The 16,294-nt window shown below is 53.8% G+C and overlaps 2 protein-coding genes across 3 annotated transcripts; one reads left to right on the top strand and one right to left on the bottom strand.

The window, feature by feature from the left end:
* Window positions 1-243: 243 nt before the first annotated feature.
* On the bottom strand, window positions 244-12,717 carry HAGH (hydroxyacylglutathione hydrolase). 2 transcript variants are annotated; one of them, XM_006873861.1, is made up of 9 exons: window positions 12,645-12,717; window positions 8,429-8,592; window positions 8,050-8,114; window positions 4,564-4,681; window positions 4,068-4,176; window positions 3,395-3,498; window positions 2,956-3,057; window positions 494-573; window positions 244-343 (listed from the first exon to the last, which is right to left on the bottom strand). In XM_006873861.1, the coding sequence occupies exons 1-9, from the start codon at window positions 12,715-12,717 to the stop codon at window positions 244-246; spliced, it is 915 nt and encodes a 304-aa protein (XP_006873923.1). The 2 variants fall into 2 exon arrangements, with proteins under 2 accessions (XP_006873923.1, XP_006873922.1); XM_006873860.1 differs by having other exon boundaries at window positions 8,429-8,586; window positions 12,627-12,717.
* A 529-nt stretch (window positions 12,718-13,246) lies between these two features.
* Window positions 13,247-13,924, top strand: FAHD1 (fumarylacetoacetate hydrolase domain containing 1). Its single transcript, XM_006873950.1, has one exon. The coding sequence runs from the start codon at window positions 13,247-13,249 to the stop codon at window positions 13,922-13,924; it is 678 nt and encodes a 225-aa protein (XP_006874012.1).
* The last annotated feature ends 2,370 nt before the right edge of the window (window positions 13,925-16,294 follow it).

Below are 16,294 nucleotides of genomic sequence, written 5' to 3' on the forward strand. Positions count from 1 at the left end.
CCGACAGACATCCTGCACCTGGTGTTTCACACACAGTCCATAGGCAGAAGTTACGGGAATAAATACTTTTTAAATTCTTCTCTTATAAATAGGATTCAGAACATTAGAGAACACGAGCAACTGCAGGCTCTGGAATTAATACAAAATTAAACCACAACGGAGGGAGCTTCCCACCCTGCTGGCAGGACGCGGAATCCGTTACCTAAGACACCGCCCGCCGGCGCTCCCTGGTGGCGCTGGCCCTCAGTCCCGCGGCACCTTGAACTGGTCCTTCTCTTTGCGGATGGCCCTCATAGTGGTCACGGGGTCCGTCTCCCTCGCGTGCTGCTGTACGCTCTTCTCCCTGCGGGACACAATGCCGGGCTGGGCCGAGTGGACTGGGAAAAAGGGCCCGGCCGCCACCAAAACACACTTGCTGCTTGCAGTCCGGGGGCTTGAGACTCGCCGAGGACCTCCCCCTTCTCTGGCTGCACGTCGGGAGGATGCCCCTCACCTCACTCTCATGAACGGGTTGTAGGTGAATTCCTCAGCGATGGTGGACGGCACTGTGGGCTCCCCGACCGCGTGCTTGCCCTGCAAGACACGGCGTCAGCACAGACAGGCTCAGAGACTCCCTAAAGGGCTGCGGACAGCCAGAACTGACCGGGTCTACCTGTCGGGCAAGAAGTCAGCCTTACGGGGTGGGGGGCCCTCCTCACAATCACTGCCGTCCGTCCTGGAGGACAGAGCAGCTGCCCTGTCAGGGCTCCGAGGCTGTCATCTCTGTGGGAACAGACTTTCTCCCTGGTACAGCTGGTAGGTTTGAACCACCAACTGTAGTGAGCATCCCATCACCTGACCCACAGCGCCACCAGGGTTCATTCCTTTGCCTTATGAAAGGGGAGAAAACACCATCTTGGTTTTCAATAAGCAGACAGTCCACTGTTCAAATGGGCCAAAGAATTGGAACAAAAACTTAACAAAACGGCCAGTAATTACACAAAAGGTCTCAACAAAGCCACCAGGCATCCATCCCTACTGCCCGCAAGTCAGTTCTGACTCCCAGCCACCTGGAGAGCGTTTCCAAGGCCGCCTCCCCCTTCAGCCACGGATGAAAGGGACAAGTGGGTGAGTCTGAGCTGCCACCCTTCCACAGCAGTGGGTGCTTCTCCCACTGCGCTGCGGGCGCCTCATTAGGTGGTGGTGTTGCGCCACCACGTCAGTTCCCGCTTTTCCTTCACAGTAACTGGTAGGTTTGAACTCCTGACCTTGCAGTTAGCAGCCCAGCTAATAATCTACTCTGCTACCAGAGCCCCTTTATTGTCAAGGGTTGACTTGATCCCGGCTCGGGGACCCTACATAGGCTTTTCCCAAGAGCGACTAGTGAGTTTGAACCACTTCCCTTGCAGTCCAATGCTTACACTGCAGCAGCACCACACCAGGACTCTTACTAGGCCGCGTTAGTGCCTGTGTGCCTGCTCTGACTCATAGACACCCTGTATAAGGTTTCTGAGCAGCTGGTGGGCTTGAACCACTGACCTTGTGGTTCAAACCGACCTTGCAGTCCAGCACATAACCCACAGTGCCACACCAGCATGGGGCCATTAGAGAAATGCCAATTAAAGATGTGCTTAACACTTTGTGCCACTTGGAGGCGCCTTTGTAATTGAAACGGCCATTGCATTAGAATATCCATCTGTCTAAACTTACAGACTTGTTCAGTTGATACATTTCATGTGAATTACACCTCAACAAAACTGACAAAAAGGAGAAATCATGAAAACTCTTCCAGTACATCTGAAAACAGATGAATGGACAAATTCCTTAAAAGACACAGATTACTAAAACTGACTCAGGAAGAAAAGCCTCCTGTTGTTTCTAAGTGCCTCGGCGACATTGTATAGGGTTTCTGAGGCGTAGCTAGTGAGTTTGAACTGACTTCGCAATTCCGACCAACCTTATGGTCAAGAGCTTATCCCACAGCACCACACCAGGACTCCGTAAGTCTCCAAAATCTATACAAATCAGTCACTGAATTCATCACTTCAAAATCCTTCCACGACACTATTTCCAGGCCCACGTGGACTCGCCGGTAAACTCATACAGTGAAGGGAGAAATACCCAGTCTAAACAGTCTCATTAACACAGAGATGACTTTGCAACTCATTTTATGAGGCCAGCTTTACCCTGATATTAAAATCAAAGAGGTTATGATCAAACTACAGATCAGAATCCCTCATGAACACCGACATAAAAATACTCTAGTCGTATCTAGAAAGCGTTGTTACACCACAACTAAGTTCATTCTGAAACGTGATGGGTTAATACCCAGACTCCTACAGGAAATTCTGGTGTGGCGCTGAGGTTTGACATTAACTGAACCACAAAGTCGGTGGATCGAGCCCACCAAATGCTCCTTGGAAACCTATACAGTTTGGCTGTGAGTCAGAACTGGCTTAATGGCACTTAACAAGGAAGACCAAGGAGCTCTGGTAATGTCATGGGTTATGATTGGGTTGCTAACCACAAAGTTTGAATCTCCCAGCCGTTCTGGGGGAGAAAGAGAAGGTTTTCTACTCCCGTAAAGATTTATAGCCTTGGAAACCCTGCACAGGGTTGGGTCACTATGAGTCAACCAGGTACCCCTACCTCACACGATACATAAACCTTGACTTGAAATGGGCCTTGGGCCTGAACAGAAGATGCCAAGACTATGAATCCTCTCAGAAAAATGCTGACCAAAGGGCAGAGAGCGCTGTCTCAGATGGACACAGAACATACCAAAGAAACGAATGAGCTGGGCCCTGTCAAGAATAAGGGAAACAGACCCCTAGTGTCCAGGACACAGTCTAACGAGAGCCCACCGAGTCAGAACAGATCGTGACGCGAGGCGGATGGCCCCTTGGGCTGACCTGTGCCGGCTTGGGGCCCTCGGGTTCTGCACATCCGTGCCCCTCCTTGCCACTGTCCACTCACCTTGGCCCAAGCTAGTTTCTCCTGAATGGCGGTGTTGTGGGGCTCCACATAACGGGCAAACTTGAGGTTGTTGACGGTGTATTCGTGACCGCAGTACACTTTCTGAGGAAGGAGAAAGGTGTGGGTCAGCCCGTCTCCCCATTGTGTGTGCTCGCCAGTGGGACGTCTCAGGCTTTGGGAACAATGTCCCTATGGACATGGGCACTGACAGTGGTCAGCATCGATAAAACATCCCCTATGTGTGTGTGTGGGGGGGCATTAGCTCCAATAAGATGTCGTCTGTGTGTGTGTGTGTATAGCAGCACCAATAAAATGTCCTCTCTTCCGCTCTCATTTTACTCCTGTAAACCGGAGGAGGGGCAGAGTGTGCACCAGGAGAAGATGGCACTGCCGGCCTGGAGTATCTCAGGGCAGGACGTTGGGGGAGGGCACTGCGCACCGTGTCTGGGGGCAGCCGACCTAGAACTTCCAGCAAAGCCTTGTACATCTCATCTGCGGTCCCTTCATAGAACTTCCCACAGCCAGCCACGAATAAGGTGTCACCTGCAAGGAACAGTACAGACAGCTGTGAGCGCCCAGCCTAGGCCTTCTGGGGTGAACCCTAACCTCACATGCACCCCACTAATAGCCAGGAGGCATCTTGGCCTGGGACCAGGGCCAGCCGCTCACTCCGCAGCCCCCACCCTACCCCCAAGCCCCAGCAATGATACCACCAGTCCTGAAAACCACTACGAACCACACATCACGTGGCATGGGTCCTGCCCAGACCCTCCCTCATAGGTGCAAAGCCTGAGCTCCCAGGAGCCCCCCATCACGACTATCTGCCTGCCTTTCCTAGTGGGGGCCATGTCCAGGACCTGCCCTCAGGTTCCTCTGCTCACTGAACTGGACCTACATGGTGGGCATCCAACCCTCCTCACCTGCCCTCTCAAGCCCCACGCTGCCACCACGAGCCCCAAACCCTGCATGAGCCCACTGGGGAAGGGCACGGCTGGGTGCTCAGCACACTTGCTCCCACCTGTCCAGGTAACGGTGCCCAGGTCCCCCATGAGGCGACATGTTCAGCTCCTCAGCCCAGGAATCCACAGACCACCCCTACCCCCACCACTCACCTGTGAACACGGCGGAAGGCTCCGAGCTGCCCGGCTTGCTCACCAAGTAGCAGATGTGTCCAGAAGTGTGACATGGTGTTGACAGGCATTTGACGCTGAGAGACCCCACCTGAGAGAAAGTGACCTGCTCATGGGAGATCCTTCCTGGGTCACACAAGTGGCAGGGTCCGCCCCACTCACCTGCAGTCACTACAGAGACAGACCCTGGGGTCTGTGGAGCAGAACAGAAGGTGGTCTGATCCCCCCACCCCCTGGTGTTTGGTTCCCTCCCAGCCCAGCCCACCCCCGACTCTTCATTTCCAAACTGCTTAGTAAGACATCACGTGTCAGACGTGCAAACACCATATTAACACACACACAGGTATGACACATGCATGTCCACACACCTGCTGGGTCCCACAGAGCCCAGCAGTCCTGGCCCCACCAGAGGTGCGGATCTCATGGCCATGGGTACACACGACTGCCTTGGTGAGTGAGGGGGTGGCCCAGGGCTCACCTGCAGTGTTGACAGGTGGGTGACTTTGTTCGTCAGGGCCCCGATTCGGTCGTCTCCCCCAAACACCTTCAAGCCGGGTTCCAGCTTCACCAGCTTCTCGTTCCCGCCAGCATGGTCCCTGGAAGTTAAAACGGGGGTCTGGGCACCGCTGGTACGAAGGAGGCTGCCTGCCTGAGCAAGCTAAGCTGCCTGCTGCTCAGAAGTGCAGACCTGAGCCCGTCAGGACAGGGACCTGGCTGCCAATCCCGGTTCTTCTTCTCAGAACCCCACCCCAACCCGCCCTGCTTCCAAATGGACACCTCAGAGCTGCCCTGCGGCTGTGGAAGGTTCTGGATCACAGGCTCCCTGGTTCCAGGCACCCTTGGGTTCTCTGAAGAGGCCTGACTCCTAACCTGCACCCAGGGGTAAGTGACCTCGGCACTCCCTGCTTTCCCAAGGGGTGGGGGGTGGGGGGGATCCGCAGTCCAGAAAAGGGTTCCGTGTGACCCTCTTTAGACAAGGCTGCTGGTCAAGGATGAGAGGACCCCCCACACACACACACACCCACACCTCGTTACACGTGGGTGTGCACCCAGCCAGGGCCCAGGACTTGGTGTGACAAGGTGAGAAATGCCTGCCTCTCAGGTGCCCTGACCCTGTCTGCCAAGAGGGCTAGTCACACCTGGGCCGGCGGTGACTCCAGGTGGGCCCAAAACAGAAAGGTCTCAGTGGGCACCCTCGCTCACGCTTTCCAAGGCCCGGCATGAACCAGCAACAACACAGCCTCCTCCGTGTAGTGCCCCAGGGCTCTGCCCATCACTGGCTGAGGGGTTCACATCCTACCACCTTAAGAGGGTGCTGCGGGAAGCCACAAGCCCCGAAATACCCTAAAGTGAGCCACCTGGAGTGGGGTTGTCAGTATAGGAGAGGCAGCCGGGTGTTCGCACAGTGCCCGGAGCTGTCTGTCTGTCACCAACACAGCCCAGCCTAGCAGTGTGACCATGTGAAGGGCCCGACACCAGCCTCACACACACGTCCCAACGTCAGCAAAGCTGGCTGCCGGTCCTTTTTCCTGGGCTTGAGCCACTGAACTTTCCAAACTCCTCACCCACTGTGCCACCAGGGCTCCCTGAAGAGCTTTAAGTTTCAAAAAGCCACCGGGTGGGTTGGCCTAGAGCAGGCGGGTTGGGCCTGAAACCCAAACCTGGGCTTTGTTTTTGCAACCTTAACTATGAACAACACTCCAAATATGGCTCCATTTGCTTAGACTCAGATTTCTAGACTGAAAGCAGCTTCAATGTCTGCATTCTGCCCTGCTCCCGTCACGCTCGCCTAAGATGCCCCAGTGTCTCCTCAAATTCAATCAGACAGCAGGGAAGAGTCCATGGATGAGAAGGAGTGGACATGTGGAACAGGGTTCTCTCCAGCCAGGAAGTGGACGGTGCTCACTCTGTTTGTGGTGGGGGCAGCTGCCTCCCCAGGGGGCTTCTGACGCTGTGAGCTCTCCAGGAACAGAACACACTGCCAGGCGCTTCTCCCATGCAGCCACTTGGTCCATGTGAAGCAAGAACCTTTCAGTTCACAGCCAAGAATTCACTCCTATACTATACACATTCTCCTTCTCACCCAGCATCGAAATGCTCAACTGCACAAACACATGACCACGTCTGTCTCTGATTACCGTATGAAGGTGGGCTAGTAGGGCCAAATGGAGCTTTAATCCAAAGTTCTTAACAACACACACAACCCTCCTTTCTCTGAGTCTATTCCTACTCCTGGTAACCAGACGGCACGGGAGCATGGCCTGGTGACGGTGTGCCACTGAGTGGGCTCTGACTCACAGCGACCCTGTGTAGGGTTTCTGAGGCTGTAAATCTTTATGGGAGCAGAAAGCCTCATCTTTCTCCCACTGAGAAAGACTGGTAGATTCGAACTACTGACCTTGTAGTTAGCAGCCCAGTTTGTAATCTGGTGTAGTTGTAGTAATCTGGTGTAGTTGAGTCGGTTCTGACCCATAGTGACCCTGAAGAACAGGGTGTCCGAGGCTGTAAATCTTTATGGGAGCAGAAAGCCTCTTCTTTCTCCCACAGAGCAACTGGTAGTTTTGAACTGCTGACCTTGCAGTTCGCAGCCCAATTCATAACCACTACGCTACCAGAGCTCCTAATCTGGTGTAGTAGAGCCTGCAAAATCCTTGTTGCTCATCCCTTATCTTGAACAGACACTGCTCTCTCGTCACCCCGCTGTGCCAACTGCCAATCTCTCTGATTTACACTCGGGTGTTATCAGGCGGCACCAGTTCCTGGAGGACATCGTGCTTGGTAAAGTGGAGGCTCTGCAAAAAAGAGGGCGACTCCAACAAGATGGACTAGCATCGTGGCAGCGGCACTGGGCTCTAACTAACTGGGAGGGCGGTGTCTCGCTCTGCTGTGTGTTGGGTTACTGTGAGTCAGGACCGACTCGACAGGACTAACAGGATCAACATACAAAGACAACCCATTGCTAAATGGGATTAAAACCACAGGTCTCCAAACCCACCCCACTCCAGGGGTGAGCAAGCGCTAGGAACCTGAGAAGACAGAGGAGAGCTGCCCCCAGGGGGGTCTCAGGACGCCTCCTTCTCCCACCTAATAACCTGAATCTGTCACATCCTCCTCTGCCAACCGCTGTGTCTACCAGCAGTTTAAATGCTCATCAACCATTCTGAAGGTGTAGAGTAAGGTGAACTTACACTTCCAAAGACCACAATATTTTAAATAAAGCTGCCCCCAAAACACAGAGACCTTGGAATTAGAGTAAGAGGGGAGGGCTTGGAGCACTCAAAGTCAAACCGTTCTGCGATCAGCCACAGAGCTCTGCTTCCTGACTGCTTTCTGTCACTAAAACTCTCTAGCTTGTCTAAGTTTTTAGTCACTGAACAGGTTTCGTTCCATTTTCCTCTCACCATGATGCACTCAGACCCGACCCGGCAGCAGGGACCCCCTGCCATCCCTGCTGTGGACACAAGTGACCTTGGGGCGGAGAAACGGGCACCCATGGGGTTGTCTCCACGCCCACCAGGACCCTAGACATTTCCACTTCATTCTTGTTTGTCTGCTTTGCCTCGTTCGCAATCTGTGTTTGCTTTTTCCTTCCATATGCTCTGCTGACTGGTCTGCAGCTGCCTTACGCTGAGGAGAATTTCCCCGACTCCCTTGGAATAAAAGTGCGGTTTCTTTATTTTTTATCTTCTCCCAAAATACAAAATGCTGCTAGCCATGGCTAGTTATCTGCAGAACGAACGGTCATAAATTTATAGTAAAAAAAAAAAAAAAAAAAGTTATTTAGAAAAAAGTCTCTATGACTTACGTAACACAACACTGATTTCCTGTCCCCTGACCTCAAGGTCTGCACAAGCCTCAGGGTCCTCCCAGGAGTGGGGGGTAGCCCCCCCAGGCCAAAGGCACCCCTGGTTGTGCGTGCTCCATCCCACACTTCCCGCAGCAGATGCCTGGGGCCCAGACGTACCAGTGGTGGTGGGTGGTAAGCACAGTGGTCAGCTTCACACCGTGCTTCCTCACGGCGTCCACCACCTGCAGCAGGACACAGCCATGGTCAGCCCACCAGGCTCCCACATGGCGGGGAGGTTGGCCTCCTTCTCTTTGGACCAACAGAAGGTAAAATCGGGGGCCCTCTCCCCATATCTGTTCCTCTGGTCTTCTGGGCACCTGCTAAGTGCCGAGGTCATGGTCATGGCTGAGGGGGAGAGGTAAGAGAAACGGGGGAGGGGGGCCCTGATAGGGGGTCACAAGGGGTCATCAAGAGTCAGAATGGACTCGCAGGTGCATGGCAGACTGAGTCAATGTCAGGACCAGAGCCTCCCAGGGCGCCCCCTGGCGGTCCGCACCTTCTGGGGCTGCACCGGGTCCACAATGGCAGCTTCCTTGGAGTCCTCATCAACAATCAGGTACATGTAGTTGTCGGTCAGGGCGGGGAGCAGCTCCACCTTCATGGTGGCCTGAGTGATCACCGCGCTCTTCCTGAGGCCGCTGTGACAGAAGAGGGCTGGGCCTGGGGACAGAAGACGTGTTTCAGGCCAGGGCAGCGGAGGCGTGTTCTGGGTTGCGCCACCATTCCCATGACCCATGTCTCTGGAAATCAGCTGTTCAGACCTATGCCTCATGATCTTGTTCAAGGGACCAGTTGGAGGCCCTGGGTGATGCAGATAGTTAAGCATACGGCTAACCAGGAGGATTGGAGGCTTCAGTTCACCCAGGGGCACCGTGGAAGAAAGGCCACAGTCATTGAAAGCTCTTGGAGTCCCAAGGTTCAGCTTTCCGCCAGATCATGACCAGGTCTGTGAGGAGAGCAATCACACCAGGAGGTGGCGCCCTTACCACAGCCACGCACCAGAGATCGAAGGGCAGCCAGTGCCCAGGGAGAGCGCTCAGAAGGCAGGAAGGGCGAGGAGAGGAGGAGGAGTGGAAACAGGACACACAGGGAGGACGTGGACACGCGCTGCTACACTGTGGGGGTTGCAATCGAGGCCATGAGTTAAAATGTAGATGAACTGTTGAATGGAAAACCAATTTCCTCAGTAAACTTTCACCAACAGCCGTCAAAAGTTTCAAAAAGGTAAACAAGGCCTGTGACTCACAGTTCTACTCCGATACACCTGGGCCTCCATGAATCAGAACTGACCTAAAGGCAAAGGGCTTGTTTATTTTTAAAGGGACCAGAACTGCCAGCTGGTTGTCATCACTCCAGCTGACTCGGCCCTCTGGCTCTCAGGTCAACAGGCCACAAACCCACTGCCCTGGAGACAATTCCGACTCAGCGTGCCCTATAGGACAGAAGATAACTGCACCATACAGTTTCCAAGGCTGTACATCTTTACAGACGCAGACTGCTACGTCTTTTTCCTCAGTGACTGGTGGGTTTGAACAACCAAACCTTTGGTTTTTTCACAGCCAAGTGCTTAAGCACTGCACCACCAGGCTCCAATTTCAGTTTGACCTATTCCACTGCCATCGCGACTGAGAGCGCCCCTGCAGGCACCTTTACGGGCGCTGGCTGCCACACACCATCGGTCCTGGGAAATGGAGAGCCCGTTATGGCTGCTTTAGATTCTTGAGTGGAGGCTGCAGCAGAACCGGCTGGCTGGATCAGGCGGTTCTGCCCAAGGGGTGAGGACTGAGGGACTGAGGGAAGACGCATGCCCACCTGTTTCCATCAGTGGCCTAACCCAGCAGTAATGAAATGTTAGCTGCAAAGGGTTTTTCCCTTTCTGCCAAAGCACACAGGAGACAGCTGAACATCCGGGGGTAGGTGTTGGATGGTGGGGAGTTGGGGGGGAGCTCTCCTGAAAGGGAACCCAAAGCACACCAGTCCCCAGGGGCCGGCAGGACCCCGGGCCAGGGAAAGGGTCTGAGCCGACATTTTCACGGGCCGCTTGTCTTTGTCAGCCATCTGGGCACACTGCAGCCCCTTCTCCCGCACACAGCAGATAAGCACATCTGCGTGTTCATTTCTGTGATACGGTTACCCCCACCCTACCCTGTGAGTCCAGGATTACCAAACAGGCTGTGCCTGTGAGGGGGTTACAGCAGGATTTGGCATTTTACTCCCCAAAAAGGGGCCCCGTTTATGTAATTCCGGACAGAAACCTGAAATGAGAATTCTGCCCAGGTGAGGGGGATGCAATTTCGCCGTGGCGGCCCCCTCCTCCAGGGACTGAAGGAGTCCGTGGAGAAGCTGGCTGCTTGGCTGCCATGACCGCTTGGAGAATCCGCCTGGTGTTCAGGCCACCAGATACCTGACTCCTTCTCCGTAAACAGCCAGAAAGTGCAACCAAGGCACCAGCTTGGTACCAACTCACCAGCTTGCAGCTGCCAGGACCCTAGACCCACAGCCCATGGTCTGGACCCAGCCAGAGGCAGGCTGTTTTGGGCTCACAAACTATCGCTTTACAGCTTCACAGTCCTCTTGCTGGGCCCATTGTAGGTCTCTGAGCCGTGCAAACAGTGTACTCGGCAGCTAACCTGAAGACTGGAGGTTCGAACCCACCTAGCTATACTGCAGAAGAGGCCCAGCAATCTGCTATGGGAAAGATAACACCTGGAAAACCCCACAGGATCATGTGACTCACCAGCATACAACAACAGAACTTTCATAAAGACTTTGTTGTTAACTGTCAGTTCCAACTCAAAGGGGGGCTGCATTGGGTTTCTGAGGATCGGCTGGTGGGTTTGAACTGCCAACCTTGTGGTTCAAACCAACCTTGCAGTCCAGTGCAGTATCCTGTAGCGCCATACCAGGACTCCACAAAGATGTTAGAGAGTGTTGAAAGTCGGCAGTTCAAACCCAGCCAGTGGCTGTGCAGGAGAAAATCCTGGCCATCTGTTCCTTTAGAGATTCTATAAAGAGTCGGTTCTGACTCACAGTAATCCTAGAGGACAGCGCAGAGCTGCCCTAAAGTGTTTCGGAGACTAAACTGCTCTCCTGCTGAGTGGCAGGTGGGTTCAAATCAGCAACCTTCTGGTTAATATCCCAAGGTTTAGCCCACTGGGCGAGATGACAGCCTAGGAAACCCTTTGGGGCAGTTCTACCTTGACGCACAGGACCTCTTTGAGTGGGGGATCAAGTTGACCGCACCCAGTAACACCTAGGCCTGTCTGCAGCATGGCATCAAAGGGTGAGCAGCAGAGAGAGATGCTCTTTACATGAGACCTGCCCCCCCCCCCATCTCCATGGCTCCGGATGCAAACACTCTCCCCTCTGATACTTTGGTGGATGTCGATAAATGGAAGGAAACCTATCATTCTGGAAATCCTCAACACAGCCAGCAGTGAAGCCCTCCAGAATGGTGGATGTGCTCAGCCAGAGGGAAAAGTAGGTATAGCATTGTACTTTGCGCTCGGTGGTCATCCAGCCTGCTAACCAGTTCCCAAGCACAGCCAGTTAATCAACTCAACCCGATTGCCACATCAGCTTGATAGATACAGGACAAGTGATGAAGAAGAATATGTGATTTCAAAATCCAGGCCACCAAATCCCAGCAAAGCCAGAGAGAGCACCGTGAGACTCTGAAAGCTGGAAGAACAGGTTGGTGGGACCCAATGTTCAAAACTACTCATTAGAAAGTGGATGGAAAGGAGGTGGTGACCTGACCCAGGTCTCCTAGCTCACAGACCTGAGTCTCAGTGGAACCCAATGTCTAGGTTCTGCCTGTGGTCTTCACTTTAGTTACATGCCTCCCAGTTTTCCTGGTTAGCTAAATCCACCCACTGCGGAGGGATCCCCACAGGACAGAGGAGAAATTGCTCCATAGGGTTTCCTAGATCTTGATGGGGGCAGACAACCTCATCTTTCTCCGGAGGAACATCTGGTGGGTTTGACTGACCTTGTGGTTAGCAGTCCAATGCTTAACCCACCGCACCACCAAGGCTCCTTTAGCTAGCTAAAAACTAGTATGGAATTTATTTATGAATTGATTTATTTGGGGAGACGTACATACGACATTCTATTAGGCTTAAAGCACGACTTCAGCACAGAAATGTGGGTTTTGTATGCTATGAGGGGAGGAAGGCGAAATGTAGAAACTCCCCCCACTAACTCGGAGGATCAGAGGTGAGGGGATCCGGGTAGTCTGGGGTGAGGGTTTTGGCTGGCTGTTGACAGACTCCGGGGAGGGAGACGCAGGGTTTGAGTCGTTCTTACCTAGCGCCCCCAGCTGACAAGTCCCTGTCTGTGCTTGGGTCCTGGGCGCGGGGAGGGGGGGGTCTTCCTGGATCCCCCACCGGCTGCCCACCGAGGTCTCAGGCGAGCGTTAGGCACCTGGTGGATCTCAGGCAGAGCCAGCTCGCGGCCGCCCCCTGCGGCCAGCCCGGAGCGTGGTGGGCTAGCGACCCCAGCCCGAGACAACGTGTTCGCGGTTTACCCTGTGTCCCCCCACCCGCCGGCATGTGCCTCGGCACGGGCACCCTCTGCACCCGGCGTCTGCGGCTCGTGCCCCGGAGCCGGGCCTGAGTTCCAGACTGACAGAGGCCCTGGGGCGGAGCTCGAGAGGAGAGGCCCTGTCAGACCCATTGCCTCCGCTCCCAGGCCGCCTGCCGCACACCTACCCAGGCCGCGAAGAGCGCAGTCTCCTAGGACAGTGAGGCTCCGGCGGCCAAGCAAGCCGCGGCCCAGCACCATGACCAGGGCGGTGGGGCGGCGGGGCGACAGGAGCGGGCGGGGGCCGCACCACGCCTGGCGCAGGAGGGCCCCAGCCAATCAGAAACCGCTACTCCGCCCCGCCTCCGTCAATCAGCGCGCTCTCCCCGACCACTGCCCCCGCCAACCAGCGGTGTGTGTACCGCCCCACCCCCGTAAAATGATGGGCGCGAGCCCGCCAATCAGCAATCGTAAGCCCCGCCCCCGCCATCAGAGCGTTAGTGTCGAGCCCGCAGCCTCCCCAAGTTTCGGTTGCCTGGATCCCGGGAAGTGGCGTTGGCGTCACGAGACCTGCGCGCTGACCTCCTCCGACTTCCCGGAGACAGGGCCGGCCTTCTGGGGCCAGGCAGCAGCGAAGCAACCGCGGAATAGCAGCTCCTCGGAGACCAAGCGCAGACTAGATCGGGCCGTAGCCTACGGGACAGATCGGAGGTGATTTGTCCCCTCGGGGCAGCCGTAGGTGCCGCGGGCCCCACGTGATCGGGCGCCGTGACCCGTGCCCGTGAGCGCTATGGCGGCGCCCAGGCCGATGTCCCGCTTTTGGGAGTGGGGAAAGAACATCGTGTGCGTAGGCAGGAACTACGCGGAGCACGCCCGCGAGATGCGGAGCGCCGTACCCAGCGAGCCGCTGCTCTTTCTGAAGCCGTCCAGCGCCTACGCCCCCGAGGGCTCTCCCATACTCCTGCCCGCTCACAGCCGCGAACTGCACCACGAACTGGAGCTGGGCGTGGTGCTGGGCCGGCGCGGTTGTGCGGTGCCCGAGGACGCCGCCATGGACTACGTGGCCGGCTATGCGCTGTGCCTGGACATGACAGCGCGCGACGTTCAGGACGAGTGTAAGAAGAAGGGGCTGCCCTGGACCTTAGCTAAAGCTTTTACGTCCTCCTGCCCCGTTAGCGCATTTGTGCCCAAGGACAAGATTCCCGACCCCCACAAGCTGCGCCTTTGGCTCAAGGTCAACGGTGAGCTCAGGCAGGAGGGTGAGACGTCCTCCATGATCTTTTCCATTCCCTATATCATCAGTTACATTTCTAAGATTATGACCTTGGAAGAAGGCGATATCATCTTGACCGGAACGCCAAAGGGAGTTGGGCCGGTAAAAGAAAACGATGAACTCCTAGCCGGCATTGACGGCGTCGTCAGTATGCGCTTTAAGGTGGAACGGCCAGAAGACTATAAAAAGCCCTAGGTTCTTGGCAAATTGAGGGAGGAGAGCAGGGCAAAAGCAGGCAAAGGTTATTGTAGTTCTTTAACGAGAAATCAATTTAAGAAGCGATTTGCTGTGCCGTAAGGAAGATGGTGCCTTTAAGAAAATCCTGACGTCAAACAGAGGGCCCAGAAACGAGAACAAGGAAAAAGGCCTTCAGAAAGGGACTAAAAGAGGGATGAAGGTCCCCAGAAAAGGACTGCTCCTAGTTTATGTTCCTAATGCTGGGCTGGGTAAGAATTTTCAGTGGGTCAGTCTGGGTCTTAAAATCTGCAAAGGAAGCTGAAGGTCATTTCCATCCAGATGGGTGTTTCCCAGACTTCCTTGAGATGATAATCATTTTCTCAAATATCAAATAAACATTTCCAGATTACTGGTCTTTCCCAGACCCACTGAAGCCGTTCATCTTGATGGTAGTTGCCACGACGTTGTTTGCAGAGCACTCCAGTGATTTTTTTCATCAGATTTGGAAGACCACCACTCCAGATACACAGCTGAAAATTGTACTTAGTGACTGATGTATGTTTGCCTCAGGGGATCCACACTGGCCCAAAGAGTGAGCTTGGAAGAGAATTTTAAGATGATTGCTTTCCAAATAAATCTGTTACCTCGTGTGTCCTAAAGGTGAACTTTCTCCCCTGTCCCCAGTAGTGGTGGGGAGGGATACTTCTTGGGGACTTTGGTAGGGGTCTTTGGCCTCAGCCTCGGCTTCCTGAGCACTGAGCCCATCTATCGTCAGACTTACTAGCACTTTCTCCCTCCCACTAGGATGAGGAAGCTTTAGAAAGGCTGAGTGCTTGGGCTCTCAACTGCTCCCTTTTCAAGCAAGAAGGGAAGATGCACAGAACCTGTCACTAAACTGGGCATCAGTATACACAGAAGGCATCAGGGCGTGTGACTTTAGTAACAATGACTAATGTTTACTGAACACTTAGTACTACTCGGCCTGTGCCAAGAGCCTTCTGTGCGGTTTCTACTGCTCCTTCCATCCCGGTTCAGAGAGAAGGAAGAGAACCAGAGGTTAGGCAGTCTGATCAAGGTGTACTGGAGCCAAGATACAACTCAGCTGTCCCACGACCAGAACCTCAAGTCTGACCACAGTGGCAGAGGCACCCTGTAAACAGATATGCAATCCCCACATTCATGAGGAAGTGCCAATTTAATGGGAATTGGTTATTAAGTATCAGGATACGGTAACTTCTTTTGCCTTTTACACGATCATTACTGCAGAGGCAGAAAATAAGTAAAAACACCCTAAGTTTCATCCACCCAGAGGCAGCACAAGTTCATGGTTTGGTGACCGTACCTTCAAGTCCATAGATGTGCTTATCATTTTAAAAACAATTTGCTCAAACCATCGGGACCACCCCCTAGCCCGTTTTCCCCCCATTTCAGCAACAGTGTAGCGCTGTGCTGTGTTTCCTTCATTTCTGGACAAGGAGCACACTAGCTCTCTCTTCTGGCTAGGCCTCTTTAAGGGCATACTAGACCAAAAGGGGGGGCGGGGTGGTGTGAGTGCTCCCAGGAGCGGGTCTTAGTTCAGATGGGAGGTGCAGAGTTCAACTGCAGCAAGTCAGCCCAGTGAGTTTATTAATAGTAACGTGACGGAATCAGGTACAATGAGTGGACAACTCAGCACCCACCATGTACAGTGCCCCTGGGTTCAAGGGCCACCCTTGTGAGGCACAAGTTTTGTCCAAGGCAGCTGCTGATACAGTGGCATCAACGGCTGACTCAGCACTGCAGGTGCAACACACAAAGTCCTCAGCTGCAAGGACCAGAAATGCGCAGACTCAGTGATTCCCACAGTTCCTGCCATTTAGTAGCTTTGCTGCTATAATCAGCAATCCTTTCACCCAACAGGTACGTTTAAAAAAAAAAAGTAAAACTACAGAAAAGTAGTGAACCCCATATATTCATCCATAAATTCTGTTGGGTGCTACCGAGTCAGTTCCGACTCATAATAACCCTAAATAGAGTTTGCAAGAGCAGTTGGTGGGTTTGAACTGCCAACCTTGTGGTTACCATTTCTACAGTGCCACACCAGAGCCAGATGAAACAACTGTTCATGTTTGCAGGATTTCCTTTCTCTCTAATCTTCTACCTACCTCATTAACTTTAGAAGGCTGTTTGGGAATCACTTCCCCAAAACCATACTCAGCACACATCTAAGAAGTAAGCATGTTTTCCAATAGCTGTGCCAACTTAGCATGCCTCTGAAAAGAATTCCATATGTATCAGTCCATACAGAATACAGTTTAACATCCATTCTGAAGGGTGTTTTGTTTTGTTTTGTGAGCTCTGGTAGCGTAGTGGTTACGAATCGGGCTGTAAACCGCAAGGTCAGCAGTT

The sequence above is a fragment of the Chrysochloris asiatica genome, unplaced genomic scaffold (assembly GCF_000296735.1).
Source record: "Chrysochloris asiatica unplaced genomic scaffold, ChrAsi1.0 scaffold00257, whole genome shotgun sequence".
NCBI classification, from domain to species: domain Eukaryota; kingdom Metazoa; phylum Chordata; class Mammalia; order Afrosoricida; family Chrysochloridae; genus Chrysochloris; species Chrysochloris asiatica.

Excerpts from the sequence above, each read along its gene's own strand:
- HAGH (XM_006873860.1), bottom strand. The coding sequence starts at position 12,717 with ATGGTGCTGGGCCGCGGCTTGCTTGGCCGCCGGAGCCTCACTGTCCTA. Across the intron at positions 4,682-8,049 it reads CTTACCACCCACCACCACTG|GGACCATGCTGGCGGGAACG; the intron begins GTACGTCTGGGC and ends TTTAACTTCCAG. Across the intron at positions 4,177-4,563 it reads CCCACCTGTCAACACTGCAG|GTGGGGTCTCTCAGCGTCAA; the intron begins GTGAGCCCTGGG and ends ACTTTCTCTCAG.
- FAHD1 (XM_006873950.1), top strand. The coding sequence starts at position 13,247 with ATGGCGGCGCCCAGGCCGATGTCCCGCTTTTGGGAGTGGGGAAAGAAC.